The sequence below is a fragment of the Trichoplusia ni genome, chromosome 4, assembly GCF_003590095.1.
Source record: "Trichoplusia ni isolate ovarian cell line Hi5 chromosome 4, tn1, whole genome shotgun sequence".
NCBI lineage: Eukaryota > Metazoa > Arthropoda > Insecta > Lepidoptera > Noctuidae > Trichoplusia > Trichoplusia ni.
Window position 1 is genome coordinate 16,565,583 of NC_039481.1, and position 24,676 is coordinate 16,590,258.

At 36.1% G+C, this 24,676-nt stretch overlaps 3 protein-coding genes across 6 annotated transcripts; 2 read left to right on the top strand and 1 right to left on the bottom strand.

The window, feature by feature from the left end:
• The first annotated feature begins 1,148 nt into the window (after positions 1 to 1,148).
• On the top strand, positions 1,149 to 16,348 carry LOC113493318 (annulin-like). 4 transcript variants are annotated; one of them, XM_026871247.1, is made up of 12 exons: positions 1,149 to 1,573; positions 10,688 to 10,912; positions 11,173 to 11,451; positions 11,609 to 11,760; positions 11,894 to 12,134; positions 12,257 to 12,417; positions 12,936 to 13,121; positions 13,402 to 13,512; positions 13,777 to 13,956; positions 14,304 to 14,504; positions 14,805 to 15,047; positions 15,819 to 16,348. In XM_026871247.1, exons 1-12 carry the CDS (start codon positions 1,447 to 1,449, stop codon positions 16,008 to 16,010), a joined length of 2,298 nt encoding a protein of 765 aa, XP_026727048.1. In that variant the 5' UTR covers positions 1,149 to 1,446; the 3' UTR covers positions 16,011 to 16,348. The 4 variants fall into 4 exon arrangements, with proteins under 4 accessions (XP_026727048.1, XP_026727051.1, XP_026727050.1 ...); XM_026871250.1 differs by lacking the exon at positions 1,149 to 1,573 and adding an exon at positions 4,554 to 4,659; XM_026871249.1 differs by lacking the exon at positions 1,149 to 1,573 and adding an exon at positions 4,715 to 4,817.
• Positions 16,349 to 16,925: 577 nt separating this feature from the next.
• LOC113493146 (annulin-like) lies at positions 16,926 to 21,071 on the top strand. Its single transcript, XM_026870969.1, has 12 exons — positions 16,926 to 16,932; positions 17,013 to 17,243; positions 17,338 to 17,628; positions 17,707 to 17,858; positions 17,943 to 18,183; positions 18,305 to 18,462; positions 18,538 to 18,723; positions 18,887 to 18,997; positions 19,241 to 19,420; positions 19,979 to 20,179; positions 20,273 to 20,515; positions 20,752 to 21,071. Exons 1-12 carry the CDS (start codon positions 16,926 to 16,928, stop codon positions 20,935 to 20,937), a joined length of 2,187 nt encoding a protein of 728 aa, XP_026726770.1. The 3' UTR covers positions 20,938 to 21,071.
• A 3-nt stretch (positions 21,072 to 21,074) lies between these two features.
• On the bottom strand, positions 21,075 to 22,568 carry LOC113493319 (protein tilB). Its single transcript, XM_026871251.1, has one exon. The coding sequence runs from the start codon at positions 22,438 to 22,440 to the stop codon at positions 21,154 to 21,156; it is 1,287 nt and encodes a 428-aa protein (XP_026727052.1). The 5' UTR covers positions 22,441 to 22,568; the 3' UTR covers positions 21,075 to 21,153.
• Positions 22,569 to 24,676: the final 2,108 nt, after the last annotated feature.

A 24,676-nucleotide genomic window follows, 5' to 3' on the forward strand; every position in this document is an offset into this window, starting at 1 on the left:
ATATTTACCTTCTTATAGATAAGAAGATGTTCTTTATTAGATTCGTCAACCAAAACTTATTCTTTTAGTTTATTTAAAAACTATATATTGATAGAAATCTATAGAGGAAGTAGAATTTATGCACAGAATCTACTATTATGTAAATAATGTTATCCTTGAACAAACCAATATAAAGATTAGCTATCGTATATTTTTTCAATTCTTACGATGTCCTGAAAAATAGAAAAGTTTGATATAATTTTCTCGCATACAAAAAGGGAAAAATTTATTTGGATAAGAAAAAGTTAATAGGATAAAAAAGCTTATTTAGTTTTTAAACAAAATGCAGGATTCCAATTACCAAGAAATGTCGAGATTAAACAATTTCTTAATTTAAATACTCTTTATTGCATTGGTCTTGCTTGGAAAGCCGATGGACACATTTCTCTTTGCTCTTGAGTTGGCTTGCCGGTCTGTCGATATGTACATAAGATTATCAGTAATGAAAAGGAGAGTGCAACGGTATTTGTGTACACGCTGGTGCATAAATATACGCAGGTGTCTTGTCTCCGTCGAGAGAAGTCCACGTGACCGGTTGATTTTGAACTATTATTATTAGGATTGAAAGGAGAGCATACGACAAAAAAAAAATACATAAAGTTCATGATAAAAAACGGAGTAATTTCGAACTAAAATTGACAAAGGAAATACGACATAGGCTGGTTTTGCTGTCTCTACATTCCACTTTTTTCGTAATAACTAATTACTTAGATATTTAAAAATTAATTCAACTAGTAAAACAGTAACAAAAAAGGTTTGTTCATACATATTGGAAAACATTTAATTAATAGGTACGCCTTTTGGCCGTTGACCGGTTTTACTTAAACAGTACCTATTACTGAATGTGACCTAAATAATTCATCAATTTCTCAGAAACTATGTGTCTTACTTCAAGTATTTACGATTCCTACGAAGGTGAACATGAATCTAAATCATGGCTGTGTACGTACTTTCCAAGGTAGGGAATCAATTATTGGAAATATTCGCATTAGTGTGTCTTTAAAGGCAAAACATGAATCATTTGTTATATTTCTTTTGAAATGACGTTTAAGAGTGACCCAACTTCTGTGATAAGAGGTCACGCCAGCGAAGGTAGCGAAGATGTGCTGCTGAGGCGGAGCACAGACGAAACGATCCCGCGCTGAGGTGCGCACGCGCCACACAACCGACGCTACCAAGAAAATCTCGAATTAATTTAATACAAGACACGATAAGTACGTTATACGTTGGTACCATAAACTCAGCACAGCTGATCGTGTTGTTTACATTGTGGCAAACTGTTCAAACTAATGTGGTATTAAAGGATCAGAAGCGGCTATGATCTAATCGAGTTTAAGTGCGTTAATTGATATTAGAGTGCTTTAAAAAACTAGTTTATAATTATATGTGTTTGATTGTGTTTGTGAAATGGGTGCTGTGAAGAGCAAGTTGGCATATTGTTGCCCTCCTAACTGCTTCTGCTGCAGGATCGGGAAGTCGGATTCTTACGATCTTAAAGAGCTTCCTCGACCCCCACATCTCAACAACTCACACGGTAGGTCAAGGCAAAAAAAAACAATATTCATAAAAGTTGAAAAGTCAGTGAAATCATCCTCAAAAATATACCTATGATAGATAAGAGGAACAGGTTTGATTACACCTTGTCTCATGCAAATGTTTGGTAAAATTTTTGCCCGTTATCTCATGTTTTATAATAGATACACAACAATATGGTAATCACACTTATATCGTTAACATAATTATGTGTGGTATGGATTCTTAGGTAGTTACGTTTATTAATTAAATATTAAACAAGGTGTGCTCTGTATTTGATAGATTTTATGAAGTATCTATATCACTTCTCACGATTTTTTCTTTCGTATCCTTGACTGGTTGTTCCACTTTATGGATAAAGAATAACATAGTAATGAATTAATTTATTATAAAAGGTTGAATTGCAGGCTCCAGGTAATGGCTCTCGGATATAATTACAATAATTGGTACCATATGATTGATTGATGGAAAATTTGCTATGCCAAGAAATTAAATTCAAAACAAAAATTATCTTTGGAACCGTGGTTTGACTTTAGGTCTTTAGTAACTTATTAATTTAAAAATGGAATGTTATTTAGTTTTTTTTTATTCAAAAACTAATTTAAAATATTTTGCAGCTCTCGTTATACAGCAATAAATTCGACGAATGCAAGGTCGATCGTCAGAGTATTCTGCCCTATATTTTCATGTCAATCAAAGAAGAATTTATGACTGAAAAGCAAACAACGCTGATATCAAAACTGTAATATTTATTACTTTCGATCATTCTAAAGTGGGTTACTAATAAAGTTCGGTACTTTGGAAAATTCACCATTTCAACCATCAAGGTTTAAAAGAATCACTTGATGAGATGTCGAAGTTCACGCATCAGCTAAGCTTTTTATTCATTAGAAAGAGTAATTTTAAGTGATAGTCTATTCGCACATTATGTATGTTACTTCAAGATACACACTATAAGTACAATAGTAACAGAGAGAAATTAAGACTGTGTTAAAGCTCTTTCAGTGCTGGAGGGCTAGAATGATTCTAAGTAATGGATTAAAATTTTAGCATTATTTTTCTTTGAAACATAAGTAGAGTTGAGAATTTTAGGTATATCTTCAAACTGCAATTTGACATTAACGCCTATTAAAAAAAAGAAAGTGACATTGGGGGAAATTTTAATTTTTCGGATTTCTGACTGCCAGAGTCTACATGGGTAAATCATGCAAATACGTAATACGAACGTCTTAGTACCTAGCGTAGCGGGATCGTACTATCAGTATAACTCTTAAGGTTTTTCGTTCATAAATTGTAAACTAAGTACATAATACATATTGATTTTATAGCACCGTGTATCGCGAGTAGCCTTCACATTAAAGCCACATGTTTCGCGGTTCCTCAACTCAAATATGATTCGTGATTTTGTAGGGATCGTTTGTCTTGCCATTTATCACTTGACGCCAAACTGGTTCTGTCCTTCGAGGTATCGGAAACGCTACTATTTGTAAACCTGTTTACACCTTGTGTCTATTGACACATTTGTGCTTGTATGAAGTTTTGCTCATAGGGATTTTGTGAAGGTCGCGTGCGATTACTTAATTACTAAGGTTTCTTTTACGTTAAAACGGAACCCTTAAAATAAGTTTAAGAGTTCCATATCAAAAGGATTAAAACGCAAACCTATTACTCTCTTGTCTTGCTTCCTTCTGTCACCAGGCTTTGTCTCATGAACTGTGATAGCCAGAGATTTCAATTTGAACAGGGCCCCAATTCTGGTATTTACAGTGGCCGATGAATGAATGGAAATTGGATTAAATTGGCACTATTCGTATTCGCTAAAACAACACGTTATGAAAATAAAATCCGTCTTTGGCAAGGGTCTGTAGGTCATAAATGGGAGACTTTCTTGTATATTTGTGTTTTTTTGGCCTATTCGTACAGAACGAAGTGTCGTGAGAACAACTCGCACTTGTTCTGGTTTTTTTTTCCAAGTGTGGCGCTTATACCTTGTTAAAAGATTCTCTTAGACTATCTAGTGCACGGCATAAGAATAATTAAATACAATAAATACTTAATTACCGTCAGTTATAAGAAGTAAAACACAGACATAGTTGTAATAAGTCGCAGTAACGGCGCCTACGCGTTTTTACGTCACATATCTATATTTATGCAATTCGGTATTCATTGATGACCTATTGGAAACGCAGTGGCAAAATCATCATTACCAAGAAAAAATCTAAATATGTACCAAACAGATTTTCCGACCACTTAATATCTGATGTAATGCGAAAAATGTTCAGTTATATTTGATTATTTCTATTGTATAACATTAATTAATTTAAAGATAAATTTTCCTAAATTCCTTTAGCATAAGCTATTGATATATTTGGTTTTAAAAATGTAATTAATAGAAAACAATATTTGTTTTTTATCTACTCCTTAATACATTTTGGAAGGGTAGGATCAATCCCCCACACAAAAAGGGGTCTTATCAGTAGAGATGTCCGTTTTTCGGTGACATTATACGGATTAAGCGATTTCAATTTATTTTTTTTCGTATGAAAGGTGAATTGTGATTTCTGACATATCTGATAGAATTCGGTTCAGCTGTTTAAAAGTTGTAAGTGTGAAAGTGAGTAAGAATAAATTGTAAAGTGCAAATATGCTTTATTAATGAGGACTCAAATGTAAGCGCAATGAAATAGGTCGCAATATGAGTAAATCTTATTCAAGTAGAAGTTCGCTTTCAAGCAGCGATAAAATCTTATAAATCGTAACGATGAAAGCTACTAAAAATGGTAGAACATGGTATATTCGGGTATCTAGGTTTACTATTCACTAAGCTACCGGACACCGGACACCCTTTATAAGGTACCTACATGACTGTATCTAACCTTCGCTGCACTGGATGTCATTGGGATTCCCCATCACGTAGTTCCTAAATTATACCTACATTAATCACTTTATTGTTCAGTTTTGGATGGATCATATTGTTAAAGCGTAATTATATTTGTGTTTTCCTAAACCTTATCAGTGTGTTACAAAAAAAATATAGTTTACATGCGTAGGAGGAAAATAAAAGACAAAGCTTTTATAATAGTCCGAGTAAGTATTTATTGTCAGTTCAAATTGATATACAGAACCGTTGAGGCATCATATAAGAGTATATTTTTGAATAACAGTGAAAAAAATTAAAGAGTTCTATTTCGTTTCTTGTGTGAAAACAGAAGTTTAAAACATAAGAGAAATGAAGCTAATTTCTGGTAAGTTTTTTCATATAATAGCAGCAAAAAAGGATAACACCAAAATGCTTTCTCTCTTAAAATATAAATTCGATAAAGGAATGCCGTATAAACTAGTTATCGAGCCCATAAGTAATTGAGGCTATACGCTTATGTCATGTCATGCAATACCAAGGCAAACCGGATCGCGTTCACCTACTACACGAATACACAGTTTTAAATCCCTACAAAAAATACGCAAACTATTAACTTTGTTAACATATTCAAAACGTGACTAAAAGTTGGTCTGGTGACTGATCGGTAGGTCCTGTATGTAAAGTATTTATAAACAAATGCCAACCGGTTTTGATAGCTTCCAACGTATAACAGGATAAAAAATAATGTGATGTCAGACTGGATATATTGCTTAGACTTGATGCTCTGATAACTGAATTTATTTTCAACCGACTTCAGAAACTTTTTTTAAATAAGCCGATTTCGTTGTTTTTTTTTTCATTTAACTCCGAAATTATTGTGATTATGGTCACATAAAAATTTCATCAAGTTTGGATCAGCAGTTTATTTCAGGTCTCCATGTTTAAGTTGTTAAATTAAAGCATCAAAAAATTCATCGGCATCGCTGCCGGCTGGGAGTGTGCCCAAAAGGCTGGCAGCATTGCCACGTTGAATGGCAATGCTAATCCTCTGAGCGAGGTAAAAGCCAGCCTTTGGGTCACGAGAAGTGTCAACGAGACGCTTTGCTAGGTCTTTTATTTAATTTAATAATTTTTTGTTTTTTAATTTGTAAATAGTTGTTAAAACAATGTACTATTAATAAAACCTTTTATTAAATTATGAAGGGCTAATTTGCGAAATATGCGTTATATCAGTTTTCGAAGATACGTTAGTAAATACCACTGTAGTGGCCAATCATCATACAAATAACAACGATTTAAAATTGCGCGAATGTCAGGAGTTGTAATTAATTATTTTGCTGATCCTTGATTATCTTGTAGGTGATTTATTATTATTTACAGAGAACTATAGATTAGCTTAAACCTTCATCCGCGATTAACAGCGGTCGTTCATTGTTGAAGCTTTAATTAGTAAAACAGCGACACACAAATGATAGTTATATTATTAGATAACGTCTTTGTATATTACATTGAAAAAGGATTACCAAATGACACAGTGAGCATCTGTAGCTAGCTCTAGATCATAATAAATCACTTATAAGGTAATAAAGTAATAAGAAATCGATCAAAAAGCCGTACAGTTATTGCAGTTTTATTGAAAATGTGGGACCGTAGTACCGTTTGTATAATATGTAATACGATGTTATATGCCCTAAGTTTTTTTCTATAAGCTAACCTCGTGACTCAAATCAATATTCTCCGAACGTCTGAAGGCTTCATCTCAAACCTGCCATTGTCAATATTGAGTTGCAAAACCCGCCGGATGCGTAGCGTTTTCTCAGCGTCAGACGAATTGGTAAGAAAGCAAATAAAAACCATGTTGCGAAGATTAACGTCGAATACTTGCGTAACATCGTGAGTGAGTCATTGTAACTGAGATTCGTTCCCGAAATAGAACGGGTTAATTAAAAAGTTCAAGTTTCACGAGCGCCACTGATCGTAATTCAAAAATGCTTTGTAATTATTCGGACAGATGCTAAGGAAACACAAATTAAAGTAGGTCAGTTTTAAAGACGACATTTCAATAAAAAATTAAAGTAGAATTAGTTCATTGTTTTTTTAATGGTACATAACAAAAGGAAACGTAAATCTTATAGGAATGTCTGTAAAGTATCAAGTGCTTTTTTTGCTAGTCATGAAACTTCGCTAATTTCGATTTCATCTAAGGCTTTAAACCCACCGAAAACACCATCGGTTTACCCTCTGTGATAGGTGGACAGACAAAACTAAGAGAAATAGACGCTATAAAAAGTGTATGTTCTCTTGAGTCCGTTAAGACAGGAAGCCAATGAAGGTACTTGACAAAAGGCTAAACAAATGGAAGCTTTAGTATGAATTTGAAGTTTGGATCTTAATTTTCTTGACCAGCTTCATCTTCTCTTTGATCCCGATAAGCATATAATTTGCGAATATTTTGCGCAAAAAACCAAATAGTTGGTACACTCATGTAATTTAGACCACCCGTGAAATAAATATAGATTTTAGGTAAACGAACGTATACAGTTTAGACATCGAACGGTTCTTACGATACTAAACTATTTGGCGTTCATTCCAAGACGAAAAATTATTGTTTAAATTCTCGTTTTAGATATCATTCAGTATATTCAAAATATTATATGATCAAGAACGATTTAGGTACTCACCTAACTTATCAAGATCGCCCGACTAGAGTCAGACTCAACCGGTCAGAGTCAGAGTCAAACTTAGTTGAACTTTCAATTATGAATCAACTCAGGAATGCTATTATAATTATTAACACAACGTAGTCTAGTTTAGTCATTGATAATACTCGTATGTAACTTGTTTGCTTTCATTTAAGTCACTAAGTACGAGAGTGATATAAGAACTTACACCATTCATCCCCTAGTACTACATAAAAGGCAGGCCAAAGAAAATATGGATGGACTGTGTTAAAGGAATTGGGATTTTGTGATAACGAGTGAAAGGACAGAATGGAAGACAATACGCGTACCCAAATAAAAGGGGACGATGGTAGGAAGAAGTAGAACACATAGAATAAAGTGCATGTTTACTTTTCCTTGGCCTGTATGATGACCTCATAAAACAAAAGACAATCTACTAGGAGCTAGATATAATAGAAATGATTGAAGCTTCTGAAGCTACTGCTCGTAACAACACAACAATGTTTTCTGTATTTAAGATATAATTTACACTCTTCACTCATCCAGTTTTATTGAAGGAATTGGTCGCCTTTGATGTGTTGACTAATTTATGGGATGAAAATAAAAACGCATGGTAAGCGGGTTTTAAAAATAGAGACCAGGCCAAACTTTATAGTCCATTTAGTACGAGCCGTAATATTGGGAAATTGTTCCATCTTACAGTAGAATTGGGAACAGAAGAAATATAAAACTCATTTTACAGTTGAACCTTATACAATATTTTTCGGTGTTTGAATACCAAGTCTCGTGCATATAATGTATGGATTCAACGGAAGATATTTTAGGTCATCATTTAATAAACTGTACTAAATCGTTCATGTAGTGATTTTTGCCAAACTGACATGTCAGTTTTTCTATATTGAGACTTTTTGGTTCTCTTATTTTATTGATAATTGGAATATTAATTGCTCTTTAAAAGACGGAGTCTTAATACGTAATCTAAGGGCATCTATTTCGCGGTGCCTACGCCATCGCCATCTCCGCGCGGTGTGTGGGACACCTATTATGCGCTGATTATGCCGAAGGTCACAATATCCCGGTATAGAATGTCTTACTTCCCACATAGCAATTAATTCCAAATAAGTCATTTATCTCATGAAAGACGAAAGGAGTCGACAAGGATTTAGCAATTTTCTAATATAATGGCATGCGGCAAGCCTAGTACCGAATGTATGTATTTTAGACAAGGTTACGTTATACAATAAACAGACGAGGAAAGAAGCTGGAGGACTGATTAAGGAAATCTGTATTCTTCTGTTCAATAAAAGCACTAACTAAGTGGTAACACGAAGAAAATAGGTCGATTGCATGTAGGAAGTGGAATCTAACTCGGTTAACTTTAAATAAGGTATTTCTATTTAAGCAGTCCGTTGCTCAGACCTAAAATAAGGAATAATAGCTCTATTAGCCCTGGTGAAATTGAGAACATTCCAAACGGCTGAATCAAGTCATAATACCGTAGTAGAGTAATTCTGGAGGGATATTCTTAAACATCTGGTATTAAAAAATGCAAACTATTCTAGGACCTTTAAAACCATGAAATAAGATAATATGATAGAATGCATACTTTAGAACAATGAATATTAAATGAAGATATTTGGAACGCCTGACATCAAGCAATTGACCCGCATTGAAGGGTTAGCCTTAATTGATACACTTTATTGAGATTTATGACTCTATCGTTTGTTCCGAATTGGTGTCTTTGATAAAAACCCTTTTTAGGGCTTACCTATTTACATTTTACCTTTGCTTACCTTGTATGAAAATATGCGCTATTAATTCCTAGCGATACTAATCAAACGCTTTAGTGTTTATTGGCTAATAAACTTCACGGTGACAATATGGTAATAGGTGTTAATTGATGGTTTCCATGCAATCATACGAAAACGTTGCGCTTCCCTCCTCCGCAGAATGCGTGGCAGTTCACACAGCATCTTGAGCGTATTGTGTGATAAATGGGATAGTCCAATATTGGGCCATTGGATTAGACTGCACGCGATGTAGACTGTAATGTAGAATTAGTTTTATTTATTTATATTATATTAAATTACTAACACTAGGTTAAGACCATTGTTTACTAACATTTTATGGACTTTTGGTCTGAAATAAATGCTTAATAAATTAAATATATTTCGTAATATCCAATATCCTCGATGACTTCATGAAATATTTCTTGGACAAACAGGTGCAAATTATACTTTACATACACCTATTACCATATTGTCACCGTGAAGTTTATTAGCCAATAAACACTAAAGCGTTTGATTAGTATCGCTAGGAATTGACTGGCAGAATTCATAGGTTCTTTGAAACAATTGCCATTCTCATGATATCACCTTATATTACCTGGTGTGATATTGTCAGATAATAATTAATGAGTAATGCGGTCTAGCCTTGGTTTTGTCAATGAACAGAATCAGTTTCTTAGTAATTGGATGAAGCTTTTGGTTCCTTGTTGACTATGACATCATCGTTCGTCTTGGTAGGAGTCGTTCATGAGATTTGCGCTGGAGCTCGCGTCTCGCAGTTCATGACGGCATGCAAAAACTACAACACGTTGGTTCTAATAATTAGCAACGAACGAACTGTTCTTGAACGAATATCGATGTTTAGTGAAATATGAATGTCAGTGATTTTGTTAAGTTACCGTTCAAAGTAATTTATAGTTGATAAATCATGGAGTATCTCAAAAGTTTATGGCGACAGTATTTTGGCAGACGTCAAAAGTTTATTATTGTGCCATTTCAACCAGGTAAATACAGAATTTAGATTTTAAAGTTTTGATAAATTATAATTGTAGTTGCGATGTCTGTAACTCATATGTACGTAGATAGAGCTTCGGAATCTTATTGATGTCAACAATGTTTTCTTGTAATGGAAATTATAATATTGATAAAAATAAACAAAGTGTAAGTCTTTGATAATCGTCATCAAATTTGTGTGACCATAATAATAATTAATAATAATTACTAATAATTGCTGCATAGTTAATAATAATTGTTTATCAAATTAAATACGTATAAAAATATCGTAATGCCAGCCTAGATAGGTCCCAATATGTGCCTTTAACCTATGGTAAAAGGAGTGTAATATGTAAACTCCAGATTGGCGACAAATGGAATAAAACGATTAAAATTAATATTATATGGATCTTATATGTCACAATATTGTCGTATTGAAGAGGATTTTGGACCGAAGCCAAGATATGGGCGTGAAAATTGAGTAACTGCTAGAACATGACGAATCTTTCGGATGTTTATATATTTAATTGTATTATGGGTATGACACACTTAAGCTACGATATTAAGGTGTAATTTTGTTGGTAGTCTGCCGATTCGCTTGCTTCTTGTGATACCTACTACATTATGTAGAACTTAAATACTCATAACAAAATAATCTAGCTAGCACTTAGTTTTTTTATAAGACTACTCTTTAGTAGCATATGTAAATGTATCCAGATAATATAACTCTTACACAATACATTTATTCTAATAACAAGCCACTAGCGTAACATATTTTATGTTTATTTATTCAGATGTCGTCGACGCGACGCGACACGGCGTGCTTGCGGTGCAGGGAATTGATTTCTGTGTCGACACCAATGGAGAGAACCATCACACGGAAAAGTTCAACCTGATGACGAGGACTGACGACAAGTGCCTCGTGGTGAGACGAGGACAGGCCTTCAAACTGGACATACTCCTCAACAGACCCTACGATGCCAGCAAAGACGCCGTCTCGTTTATTTTCTACGTGTCAGGTAATATTCTCAGTATTTTTTTATGAAGACCAACTGTACGTCCAAACTAAACTCTTCCATTTATCAAGATTAGTCGCTGTATCGTTTCTTAAACTAATTATGGACATGATACCATATAATACTAAAATAACAAATGCTCAAGGTCCTGCCTGAATAGGATTATTGCGTAATTAAATGACTATTCGAACTTAACTGTATATCTTTCAAATTAAACTTTTGCTGTAACTGTTGAAAGCAAAACAAACATTCCTATTACACAGATGTAGAAACACGAGGTCCTTCAGATGAGACTTCAGCCGCGGTTCCGTTGCTGGAGAAAGGATCGGAAACTTTCGGAGCATGGAGCGCGACCTACGAGGGTCAAGTGGACTCGCACCTCATGGTAGCGGTGACTGCCGCCGCAGACTGCATCGTAGCTTCCTGGAGGCTCGATGTGGATACCAGGATAAGTGGAGGCAGCTCGCTCAGCTACAGACATCCTTTGCCAATCTACGTGCTCTTCAACCCTTGGTGCTTGAATGATAGCGTTTATATGCCAGGTACTTACCAAACATTACCCTCTTCTCAACTGACATATCACACACGTGGCTGACACTGATGAGAAAATCGTGGAATATATTTTGATACGTTACAGTTAAAAGCTTCTTAAAAAGTAAACAAGTTTCGTTGATTTATTATTTTGACGAATTATTTCAGGTCACAATCACCGCGACGAATATGTTTTGGCAGACGGAGGATTGATGTTCAGGGGAGTTTACAATCGTATTAAACCTACTCCGTGGAACTACGCACAATACGAAAAAGATATACTAGACTGCGCGCTTTATCTAGTCAGAGAAGTTGGAAAGGTAATTTTCACATTTACTTACCAGATTTTCCAACGGCTGTGCAATAACTTTCTATTGTGTGCTCATTTCAAGATGTCTTGATGAAAATTAGGCAGTAAAATGAAGATTTAATTAAATGCTTTTTACTTACTAGGTTAAAGGCGGTGCAAGAAGTGATCCCATTCGAACTACACGAGCGCTATCAGCGGCTGTGAACGTACAGGATGATAACGGTGTCATTTTTGGAAACTGGGGCGCAGATCTAAGTGACTACAGCGGAGGCACACATCCCTTGAAATGGGTCGGCTCCTTGCAAATCCTTCAGAAATACTATGAGAAGAAGAAGCCTGTTAAATATGGACAGTGTTGGGTATATGCTGGAGTTTTAACTACGAGTACGTAAAAAAATATTATCAATTTATTATCGATAAATATAAGAGGCTTACAATATACCTTATTTATTATATATTTGGATTAAAAATTGATAGCACACCAATAATATCTTTGACTTTTCCAGTTTGCCGAGCGCTGGGTATTCCTTGTCGGCCGGTGACGGGATACGATGCAGCCCATGACAGTCAAGGAAGTCTTACCATTGATATCATCAAGGATGACAAAGGAAACACACTTGAAGAGTATAGCAACGACTCAGTATGGAACTATCACGTATGGAACGAGGTGAGATGATTTAGTGATACATATAATTTTTGAGAAGTGTAGAACGTCCTAGCCCTTTGTGCTTGTGTGGGTTTCGCTCTACCTACTGGTTGTTTTATAAAGGCTCATATGCATAGGAACTGTATACAATTGTGATGCATTTATTTATCGTAGTGTTTGCATATTGCTAAAGATACTAAATATAGGCTCTATACGTGTTCGTGCATCCTACGCACAATGAGATCGATTGATGACTCGTTAAATGGTATAAATAACTTAACCTAGATAACCTAGTCTTAAAATGGAATGGAATGAAAAATGGACTATTATTTGTTGCTATTATTTACACAAGTAAAGATAGACAATGTTTGATCACATTTAAAAGGTTTTTTTTTCAATATCGCAATTATCTTTGCTATGGCTGGAGACTTGTAAAGTCTCGCTAATAAGTCCGGAGAAGCAATCAAAGCCTGCGCCCAGGCAAGCAGCAAAATCCTCACCCAGAAATAATTTTAAAATAATTAATATTCTTCTATTAGGTTTGGATGGAACGACCAGATCTAGGCCCCGAATATGGTGGTTGGCAAGCAATAGACGCTACACCACAGGAAACCTCTGAAGACATGTTCAGATGCGGACCTGCCTCATTACGAGCTGTCAAGGATGCAGAGCTACAGAGACCGTACGATGCAGGCTACGTCTTTGCTCAAGTTAACGCAGACAAGGTAACGACATAATCAAATAGATATGTTTTAATAATCATAAACCATCTGAGAGAAGGGCGATCTAGCATCCCAAAACATGTTAAAGAAATTCGTGCCGCGCATAGGTTAAATGTTTCGAAGGCTATACCAAAAAATGAGATATTTTGGAATTTCTCCCATTAAACAGAGAAATCAAAAATTGATTTTTCAATAATGGTATGAGAGAGATAGCAGTTTTGGCGTTGCAAGTTACTTTAAAGGCTGGAACGATTACTTTAACGTGACTGCTTGTTACTTTCAGGTGTTATGGAAATATTCGGGAGAAATCCAACCACTGAAGTTAATGGCACGTGACGCTGTGTCTATTGGACAAAATATTTCAACGAAAGCTATTGGAAAGATGGAACGAGAGGTAAGATGAGGACTATATTTTTAGCTGGCCTGTTAGTTTAGTGGTTAGTGGCCTTGACTGTTATACCGGAGGTCTTAGGTTCAATTCCCTCATAGGACAAATATTTGTGTGATAAGCACGATCATTTTTTCTGTGTCTGGGCGTAATTTATCTATACTATTTAGAAATATGTAAGTATGTTTATCAGTTATCTCATAATAGAAGCTCTGCTTAGTTCCATGATTGTTTTAAAGGCATAGTTTTTAACGACAGTTTTTATTTTAGGACATAACTAATACATACAAGTATCCTGAGAGAACGCGTGAGGAACGTGTTACTATGGAGAAGGCCCTGCGCAAGTCTCAGAGTATCTTTGCTCGGTACTACTTGAATGACGTTTTCAATGATGTCACTTTCGACTTTGACCTCGTTGACGATATCAAGATTGGACAGAACTTCAATGTGGTACGTTTTCAGCTTATGTTTTATGGTTTTTGAAAGGATTGTCCTGCAGCATGGTAAAATTAATTCATATGTAAACATTTTATAAATTTTGACGAGGTTTTCGACGTAGCCTTCACATTTATTTTTTGCTTTTCTTTGCTTTTTTCACCTTATTAAGCAATTTGTAGTCACTAATGTCTTTTGGTATTTGGTAAATTGGTGCGTGCCGGTATTTGAACGCCCGATCTTATACTTGTCGTCCAAGGGTTATACCACTAGGCCATCATTTCTATATGGAAGTGATTACGAACTCCGCCTTGAATTGTAACCAACTTTAATATCATTTTTCTATAAATCTTTATTTCCAGGTTCTTCACATTAGAAATCGATCGAGTTCAGAGTCACATCATGTGAAGGGTGTCCTTCGAGTAGACACGGTCACTTATACGGGAGTGACTGGCGACGGAGTGAAGAGGTCGGAGTTTGACATCAACCTTGCTCCCGAAGGCAAGGAGGTCGTTAAGATGCTAGTCACATACGACGAATACTATAAGAAACTGGTTGACCAGGTACATAAACTTTAGCTATTTAACTTAATTTATTTGAGAAAATAAAGTGTAATTGATTATTTTTTATGAAAATAATCTGTAGATAAAATGTTTTGTGACTTCATGGCAAACAAATGTGACGAAATTTACACAAAAATATAAATACAATATTTATGTGTCCTCTGCATTTAATCCTAAGCACTATATCAATGAGTTACACTATTTATTACGTAAGGAAAATACTTATTAATGCTATGTGCATTTCAAACTAAATTACTCTTTTAGATGAACTACATTCTAATAAATTGATTCACTTACCAGGCATCCTTCAACATCGCCTGCCTCGCTACCATTGTGGACAAGAACTTCGACTTCTTCGCCCAAGATGACTTTAGAGTTCGTAACCCTGACATCAAGATCAGTATCGAAGGGAAGCCGGTGTCCCGCCAAGAGTTCACCGTCACCGTCGTAGTTGAGAACCCTCTCCCGATCCCTCTCACTAAGGGCAAGTTCTACATCCAAGGTCCTGGGCTCGAAGAACAACTTAAGATTCAACTTGATAAGGTGAGGAAACATTTAATGGATCATACTTATTTTATATAAAAGAGTTAGTTATAAGTATCTAGGTACAGTGTAATACACGGTAGCTTCAATTAGATAGGGCTATTATTTACACAAAGGGTTTTAGGGTCGATCTGCGTGTTGCAAGGATAATGCGCATGGTGCATGGTGCGCATATAAAGAATTTACTGATTATTTTACTAGTTTAAAACATAATTTACCCTGATTTAAATTTTTTACGGTAAAATTTTTATACAAATATTCTCTGTATTCATTACAAAAACTCATTAATACGACCGTCCCATAAACACTAATTTTGATTGTTGAAACTTGAAATGAAAAAAAAAAGAAATCCTTGTGAAACGCACTTAAGCAATTTAGACATTGTTTTAGACTATTGCACAAAGCTTACCAATTTGATGTGTTTGCAAATACTTTTTAATTTAAATAATAAACAAACAATTAATTAAAGTTATCATTCGGTTACAACATTTTTGTTTATCGCGATAAGGCATCCCAGAAAAAATAAAGCTTTACTTTTATCAAATCAAAATATGTATTACACTTATAGTACTTAGCGGTATATTTTAGGTATATTTCATCAGCGCTATCTCTTGCACAATATACAACAATGTTATGAATATGCATGCTTTACTTACAATATGCGCCACATAGCGTTACGTTTACTGATAGCCGTCTTAATATCCTTATTAATATCGCCATTAATAGTATAAGTAGGCTTTGTAGTAATACATAAATCTTTTAATTTTCCAGAGTGTGGCGCCGGGAGAGTTTGCAACAGCTACCTATAAGCTGACCCCGCCGTGGGCTGGTCGCCACCAAATCTCCGCCAAATTCACGTCCAAGGAGATGCGTGACGTCGACGGATTCCTTTCATTCATAGTCGCCGCTCCTTCTGAGACCAACGGCCATCCTCCAGAAACTGTCGAAAGCCATCAAATTTAAACAAAATAAAAACGATAAATTTTCTTTTTCTGTTCGAAAATAATGAGACAGTATTGTAAAGTGTTCATCTTGATAAATTTGTCCTGAAATGTGTCGTTTGTACCGGAACGAAACTATGTGTACCATAATATTATTATACATGGTTTAATTTCGATGTATCTACTTAAGCTATTTATTTTATTTTGATTGTAAGTAAATTCTGCAATAGTAAGATAGTTTTAACTTTTTATATGTGTTAATTAACAATTTATTATGCCTATATAGATAAGTTGTTGACTGCCACCAGTGGTGCTCTCATATATAAGTAACTAATAATAATAAAAATGTATAAATAAATGCTTTTTGTTTTTTTTTAAACGACTCCCGCATTAAGTTAGTCCTTGTTTGGCGAGGGTTTCACAAACGTTCATCACATGATAAAGGACACGTAGGCTCAAGCAAAGTATTCTTGGACGATACAAACGCTTGTCCTACTCGGGATGGAACCCACAACGCATCGTCTGCAGTGGGTTTGGCTTGGTGACCGCTGCCAGTCGGCCGTCCTTCTCAAAATTATTGTCAATATTTAGTTCCTCAGTATTACATCATCATGATAGATGCCCATCTTTTTGTTTACTGATCAATTAAAAAAAGTCTTCAGCTGGTACGCAAGATAACACTTTGAGTGCTCCTAAACCAAACTAAATTGTTTTCTTAATGAGAAATAAATGCCTTGAATCATATTTTAATTCGATTTTAATAAGAGTTATCACTTTAAATGTGTTATGACATTTGGAATGCATTAGTAAGCTCACAGAAAACAAAAGACAGGACAATCAGTCTTAGTCGGGAATGCATGTATAGCAGAAATAAAATAGTGGATGATCAAGAAAGTGTTAATTTACTACATCAATTAAAAACTGAAAACGATCAAAAATGGGAAGTAAGTTTTCAAATAATTGTAGAGTAAAATGAAATCGTTTTGAATCGGCTTAAAAAAGTGGCTAATATTTTACGTTCCAGATTGTTTACAATGCGATGCAGAAGATGGGGGGGTTCTCGAGGTTCTGGGAATAGATTTCTGTTTCGATGTCAATGGTGCCAATCACCACACGGAGAAGTTTCATCTGATGACGAGGACCGAGGACCGGTGCCTCGTGGTGAGGCGAGGACAAGCCTTTAAACTAGACTTACTATTCAACAGACCGTTTGACGCTAACAAGGATGCAATCATATTATTTTTCTACGTTGCAGGTATCTTTAATAAACGCACATTGCTCAAGTACATGACTAATGGCTTTTATAAGATTTGTCTAAATTAATACTATGATATTTTAACCGTGCGATGTCTTACCTTCAGATGAAAAATCACGAACTACACCGGATGAACACTCAGCCGCAGTCCCAATACTAGAAAGTGGGCCTGGATCTGTCGGAGGATGGAGCGCAACCTACGTAGGGCAGGAGAACTCTCTCCTCACGGTGTCAGTGTGTGCAGCCGCCGACTGCATAGTGGCTGCATGGAGGTTCGATATCGACACCAGGCTCAATGGAAGTAGTTCACTTACCTACACACATACACAGCCCATATATATTCTATTCAATCCATGGTGCATTGTTGATAATGTCTATATGCCAGGTGCGTAACGAAGATTTCTCTATCCCAAAATCTTAGCATGAGACAAATAAACAGGTAGGTACTTTAATTCGCTTGCAGGTGACGGCCACCGTGATGAGTATGTGCTAGATGACGCCGGCTTAATATTTAAAGGAGTCTACAATAATTTTAAATCCTTACCTTGGTACTTTGCGCAGTATGAAAAGGACGTCCTAGACTGTGCGCTTTATCTTGTCAAAAGAATAGGAAAGGTGACTGTTGTCATGAATAAAAATAATTATAATTTATATCGTGGTGATTACATAGTGTAACATTAAAATATGATCAATTATCAGGTAAGAGGACGGGGTAGAGCCGATCCCATACGAACTTCACGAGCGCTATCAGCTGCTGTGAATGCATCAGACGACAATGGCGTTCTTGAAGGAAATTGGGGCTTAGAACTGAGTGATTACAGTGGAGGCACGCATCCGTTGCAATGGGTTGGATCTATGTCCATTTTACAAGAGTACTTTGCAACCCGTATGCCGGTTAAGTATGGCCAGTGTTGGGTGTTTGCTGGAGTTCTTACTTCGGGTGAGTTAAAAATCGAATGAAGTGAGTGAGTGATTCGAATAACACAATTTTATATATTTGATTTTACAAAAATAAGATCAGAAATACGAACCGAATAAGAAGTAGGAGTCTCACGTTTCAGTTTGTCGAGCACTCGGTATTCCTTGCCGTCCAGTCACAGGCTTTAGGGTGGCCCATGACACTGAAGGAAGCCTTACCGTAGATTCATTTATAGATGATGAAGGCAACGTGGTGGATAAAACTGCTGATTCCGTGTGGACTTTTCACGTTTGGAACGAGGTAAAAGATTTTTTGGCTGGTATTGTCTTAACGAGTGAATTGTATAATCATCACAAAATTTTCTGTGAAACTCAGGTTTGGATGGACCGTCCGGACTTAGGTGCCGAGTATGGTGGTTGGCAGGTTTTGGACGCCACTCCACAAGAGCTGTCCAATAATATGTATCGATGTGGGCCCGCTTCCTTAAGAGCTATCAAAGAGGCTGAATTGCAAAAACCATATGATGCTGGTTACGTCTATGCGGAAGTCAATGCGGATGTGGTAAATATATATGTTATAATCATTATTTTCTATTGAAGTGTTGAATGGGACACGAAATGTGTTGAGAGTGAGGTCTATACTTAGAAAGTTTGACTAAATCTAAACATCTTGGTCATCTCGTTGAAATTAATCAAATTGCAGATGTTTGATTTTTGTTTTACAGCTGACCTGGAAATATTCCGGGGATGGTCATCCATTAAAGTTGTTGTACCGAGATACTAGCAGTGTTGGTCAAAATATTTCTACAAAAGCAATGGGAAAGATAGAACGTGAGGTTAGTCACAATTTTCCTTTCTGTTATAACTCTTAGAATATAATAAATTAATTGTCATTGTGATCAAAATAATTGCTACGACATTAGTTTGTGGTAGGATGACGTGATATGTATGAAACATTTTCCTATCTAAATTTGAATGTTCATAAACTTGTTTGACGGGCGATGATATCATAAGTGATTTTCACATGCACAACTAATTTATAATTGACATTTCTGTATATTATTTAATATTGCTTCCAGGATATTACAGCTACGTACAAGTACCCAGAGGGGACGCATGAGGAGCGCGTTAATATGGAGAAGGCACTGAATAAGTCTCACAGCATCTTTGCGAAGTATTACCTTAACGATGACTTCAATGACGTCACCTTCAACCTAGAGCTGCACGAACCCATCACCATTGGAGAGAGTTTCAGTGTAGTATGTAAAAGTATTTATACTTTTTTTTTAATTTCTAGGGTTACGAACCCAAAGGGTAAAAACGAATCTAGATCTTACTAGGGCTCTACTGTCTGTTCGTCCGTTCGTCCGTCCCCAGGCTGTATCTGTGTTTCTCATTAAAGGTGAAAATTAGACAGTTGAAATTTTGAAAGATGATGTATGTCGGTTGCCGGTATAACAACAAACACTTAAAATAAAGAGCAAGGTTAAAAACAGTTGTTATGGTTAGAAATTTGTTGATGACAAATGCATTCGTGGGAACTCTCAAATTTTATTTTTCATCCTAGCGATTTGTTTTTCCTAGTCTATTTGTATAGAAACCTAAATGTCGCGAGTCCAACTCGCAATGAACTGGTTTATTTAGGCTTTTTGTCAGCAGATAACGGAATCTAAGTCTTTGATATATATGTTAGTATAAAAAACAATTTTTAATCAATGCACAAAATTCTAGAAAATGTAAATAACTAACTTATGTGTGTCAAAATAGTTTTTTTTTACATTTTCATTCCTGTGACACTGTTACTTTAACTATTACAGGTTCTTCAAATGAGAAACAAATCAAATACCGATTCTCATCTAGTAAATATTGTTTTGCGCGTGGATACCGTAACTCAAAAGGGTGTGAGCGTTCGAGAAGTCAAGTCATTTAAATATCAATCGATAATCTATCCCAAAAGCAAAGAGACCACTAAGATGCCCGTCTCCTTCGAAGATTACTATGAAAAACTGGTTGATCATGTATGTATCAAGTTGTTGTAGTCGCATAATGATACTATGCAATTTTTTGTCTCTTACTGCTTACTTGTAAAATTAATTATTTTTTTGTTATAGGCGTCGTTTAAGGTCGCATGTCTCGCGACCATTGTAGATAAAAACTTTCACTTCTATGCGTATGATGACTTCCAAGTGCGGAACCCTGACATCGAAATTAACATTGCTGAAAGTTCAACGTCGCGTCAAGAGTTTGTGGTTTCGGCAAAACTCGTGAACCCACTACCCATTCCACTCACCAATGGCTCATTTTATATTGAAGGACCTGGGCTTGAAAAACCACTGAAGATTAAAATAAAGGAGGTTAGTATTCCATTGAGATTTCATTGAAAGCGAAATTCGAAGTGAAATACCAGCCCAAAATTGTATTCGCTTATAAGTACCGTACTGTTATTCTTAGTTGACGTTACAAGCGCCATCTTCATTTTTTAACGTGAACTATTGAACATGAAACGTTTTGCGTTAGTTAGCAGGCATGCCGCCAGGGTAATGTTTGAGACAGTTATAATATAAAGCCAGCAACTTACTTCTTGTTCCAGAATATCTCGCCAGGTGACTCTGTGACTGTAACAAATAAACTGATTCCGCCCTGGGCTGGTCGCCATCAGATCTCTGCGAAGTTCACCTCAAAGGAAATACATGACGTTCATGGATTTCTGTCATTCTCCATCGCACCACCGACAGACAACAATAGGAGACCTTTCCGTATTGTCCATTCTGTATAAATTGTTATTACTTATGTTATTTTTATATTTAAAATAGGTTAGTGGTCATTTTTAAGCCACTTGTGCTAAACTTCTATGTTATATTAATTAATTCCTATATTCAAAATACTAAAATGTCTTTAAACGGGATCAAAAATATGCAAATAAAAACATTATCACTTCACACATTGTTTATTTAAATTATCATTTTCCCTTTTGCTGCATATGCAAATCATCTTAAAGAAGATCAGGAACTTCAGGGTTGTCGATAAAATCTGGTGAAGGTTCTTTTTCTCCTATTTTAATTCTAGGATCAACATAATTAGGCGTTGATTTTGACCGAGTTATATTAGTAAAATCTAACACGTTATTTGCCGGACCGATTTCCAAATATTCGCGTTTTGACTGACCATAGGGATCATGACAACATACTTCATTTTGTTCTTTCTTAGGTTCATCAACTTTCTTAGTGTTGGTAGGCTTTTTGATAACGGGTTTAGCCTTTGGCATAGTTATTAGCAAGCGACCAGTGATTTGTGATCGTTTAGCGGTAGAGTTTGTAGTGTCGACTTCTTCCGGTAGATGGAGCTGAAATATTTTCTCCTTAATCATAACTCTAACGTAATTAGGTTGGACATCTACATCAACAAGGTTTGTGTCCAAATGTTTATACACTGCTAAGTCCAAAACAAACTTTTCGGGATCGTGGTCACTAAACTCGAAATCTATTTTTGCTTGATTTATATTATATGCTCTACCTTCGGGAGTAAAAAACTTATAAACTCGCTTTTCTTCTTTTTTTTCTTCAGTTTCATAACTTTGCAATTTCAATCTTCTCATTTTTTCTATTTCTACGCGTACTTCCGGGGCATGTTCACATTTTTCTGCCCAAAATTTTTTATTACGTTCATCAGGGTCCATATCTTTATATTCATTTTCCCATTTGTCTTTAATATCTTTTTCAAGTCGTGACTTTTGCTTTGTTCTTTTGTGCATATAGTTCTGCTGTTCAAACATTATATCCGATCTTATGACGGGAAGATTTTGTAAGGCTTTGATTCTTGTAGAACGTTGAATATCTTTCCCGTCAAGATAATGAAGTTGTGGCAATGTACCAATTACAAAATCTTCATAGTTTTCATAATCAGTGCACGGGTTACCCGTAAGGTATAGGTTTTGTAGGTTGTAGTTCCCCTTGAGACTTTCCAGGCTTACGATGTCACCTATAAAATTAAGCGTCAAGTCTAACTTCTCGAGGGATTCACATCGTTCCAAGTTTTCAATCACTTCTATATTGTTTAGAGCCAAGTTAAGGTAAACGAGATGCTTTAGTTTATTAAGGTTTTCTATCTTGGAAATGAGGTTACTTTGCATTAAAAGTATCTTCAGTTTCGGACACCAATCTTGTAAGAACTCAATTTTCTCAATGTTCTCTTGATGTAATGCAATCTCTTCTAAAGGCGCTAGTAAGCGGTCGTGATGTTCGGCTTTTTTACGTACCATTTCAACAGTTATTTGGACCATTGCTTTTAATTATTAATATTTTTAAGAACAATACACAATTCTGTAATAGTCAAATTATCATAACGACCGTTGCTTAGCTACAGATTGTTGCCAGTATATCCGTATTCTGTTATTTTTGGTAATAAATATTAATTAAACGTGCACCAAAGTGCACAAAATTTTGAAATTTCATACATATGAATAATATACAATGGGTAGTGGTCTGAGTAAAAATAAAAAAGAGGATTTAATGTAACTTATAACTGATTTAGTGTTACTAATATTTTCAGTATCAAGACTGACAGTTTAGTATGTCTTGTGAGGTAAAAGAAAGCCTGTAGGATGTGGCAATGATAGAATCTCTACCATTTCAAGCGGTTGGTTATCTTTCTATCTCGGCGGCCGGTAATCCGTCATTTAACATTCCAGCGGTGGCACGGCGACCGCTCAACTCAAGCGTACTAAATTAATATCGCCGTGATATAGAGGGTATTAAAATATTTTAAACGATGCCATTTATAATATGACGTACAGATATCAAGTCGCGAGAGCACAACATATATTATTCCACGAAACTGCCAAAAGACAATGAGGATGAAGGATTACTATCATCAGGAACTTGTTTTATTGTAATATTCCAAGTGGGCTCACAGTTCGAAAAAACGACAAGATGGAAAAAACAAGAGGTGGTCGGATGAAATAAAGCATGACAGAGGGAAAGACGGTGTTATTAGTGTGCAGGGCGCGGGCAGGGTGAGGCGCCCCGCGGTCTGTGTGTGTTTAGGGGCGCTCCGCGGGGCGCCGCCGCGCCGTGCCAGCACGACGTGCCCACTTATTGAAAGCAGTCAATTTAACATTTTGTTGTTTAAACAAACACAGTGGTCTAAAGTTCTTGTCAATTTATTGAATTAAACCATTAGGGAAACTATACCAGCTTACAGCACACTTATTTATCTTGGAGTCCTTTATAAAGTTGCTTACATTTTATGCTAGTTTTCATTAATAGCCGGTAGATGGCATTCATCGCAGTCGCCCGTATCTTCAATATGTTACTCTTCTATTATTTTCATTTCTTTAAGTGTACCCAAAAATCTTTACCAAGCTTCAGATCTGAGAAATCAACGCAGGCAGTAAGTCTTAATAATTCTGCCAGATTTAGGCAACATTTTTGTCGGCTGACTGGGTTCGTATGCCCGCAGACTGTACGGGACGGGAACACGCAAATGTCAGGACCAGTCAAAACAACCGTCATCACCCCAACACAAGGTTCTACGAAAAAAACAAAACACTGTACTGGTTATAAGATCACTGTTCTGCTTATATTGTCGTTTCGTGCTAAATTGCCGTGCTAATGTGAAGTGATTTATCTGTTTTAAATGGGACATTTCTGAATCGAGTATCACCTTCTATGTGAAATCCATTTTTATGATATGTTTTTAAATACTTTTATGGTAGAGTCACAGATTTACTGTGGTAGAGTTTTGTTCCCGTTATTTATTCAGGTCAGGAACAAGCAAACAGTAAATTTAGCGGTATACATATATTAATATTAGTGGAGCTAGTTTTTACGTTGTCGCAGCCTATGCGTTGAGCGGTGCGTAAAGGTAGGTAAAAGCTGAATTACGAGTGCGGGTTTGTTGTTGCGGCCAGTCGGCGCGTCTGCGCGAGAACAGCGTTGGCCACCGGAGCGTGAGCAGCAATCTGGCGGCGGCATCTCAACTTGCTCGCAATCAACGATTCGTTCCGGTGAGAGGGGCTTCGAGGGGCGCGGTGCGGGGCAGCGGGGACTGGCCCGGGCCCATTCTCACGTAAATAATTACCGGCGAGTCTCAAATTACAAGGCGCCGCTACAGCCTGCCGATACATATTCATCACGTGTTCGCGCCGCGCGTGACAGCTTCCTCAGGGCAGCGGCCAGCGGCCAGCGCCCGAGCTCCGCGCTCCGCTCTCTTTCGCTCCCCTTATCACATGACGGACACAGAATTTTCACGTGAATTCACATCAATCACACACTGAGTTTCGATGGTAGCCATGTAACAAACAAAAAAATCAAGTCAGCTTCAGTTTGGTGTAATTTTACATTTTAAAATGAGCTCAGAAGGATTAGTACATTATGGCTTCCGGCTTATTTTTATCAAACACTGTCTCGTATTTATTCTGTAACTTGATAGTATCCTAAATTCGTAGGTATAAATTTTATATATTCAAATGTTAAATGACATACTTACGCAACTTCTAGGTTCTTAGTTTCATGGTT

What these genes read in the sequence shown, in the direction of transcription:
- LOC113493318 (XM_026871247.1), top strand. Translation starts at nt 1,447, where the DNA reads ATGGGTGCTGTGAAGAGCAAGTTGGCATATTGTTGCCCTCCTAACTGC. An exon ending in TTGGACAGAACTTCAATGTG is followed by an intron (nt 13,957 to 14,303) that starts GTACGTTTTCAG and finishes CTTTATTTCCAG; the next exon opens with GTTCTTCACATTAGAAATCG. An exon ending in ATAAGAAACTGGTTGACCAG is followed by an intron (nt 14,505 to 14,804) that starts GTACATAAACTT and finishes TTCACTTACCAG; the next exon opens with GCATCCTTCAACATCGCCTG.
- LOC113493146 (XM_026870969.1), top strand. An exon ending in TTGTCAAAAGAATAGGAAAG is followed by an intron (nt 17,859 to 17,942) that starts GTGACTGTTGTC and finishes ATCAATTATCAG; the next exon opens with GTAAGAGGACGGGGTAGAGC. An exon ending in ATGAAAAACTGGTTGATCAT is followed by an intron (nt 20,180 to 20,272) that starts GTATGTATCAAG and finishes TTTTTGTTATAG; the next exon opens with GCGTCGTTTAAGGTCGCATG.
- LOC113493319 (XM_026871251.1), bottom strand. Translation starts at nt 22,440, where the DNA reads ATGGTCCAAATAACTGTTGAAATGGTACGTAAAAAAGCCGAACATCAC.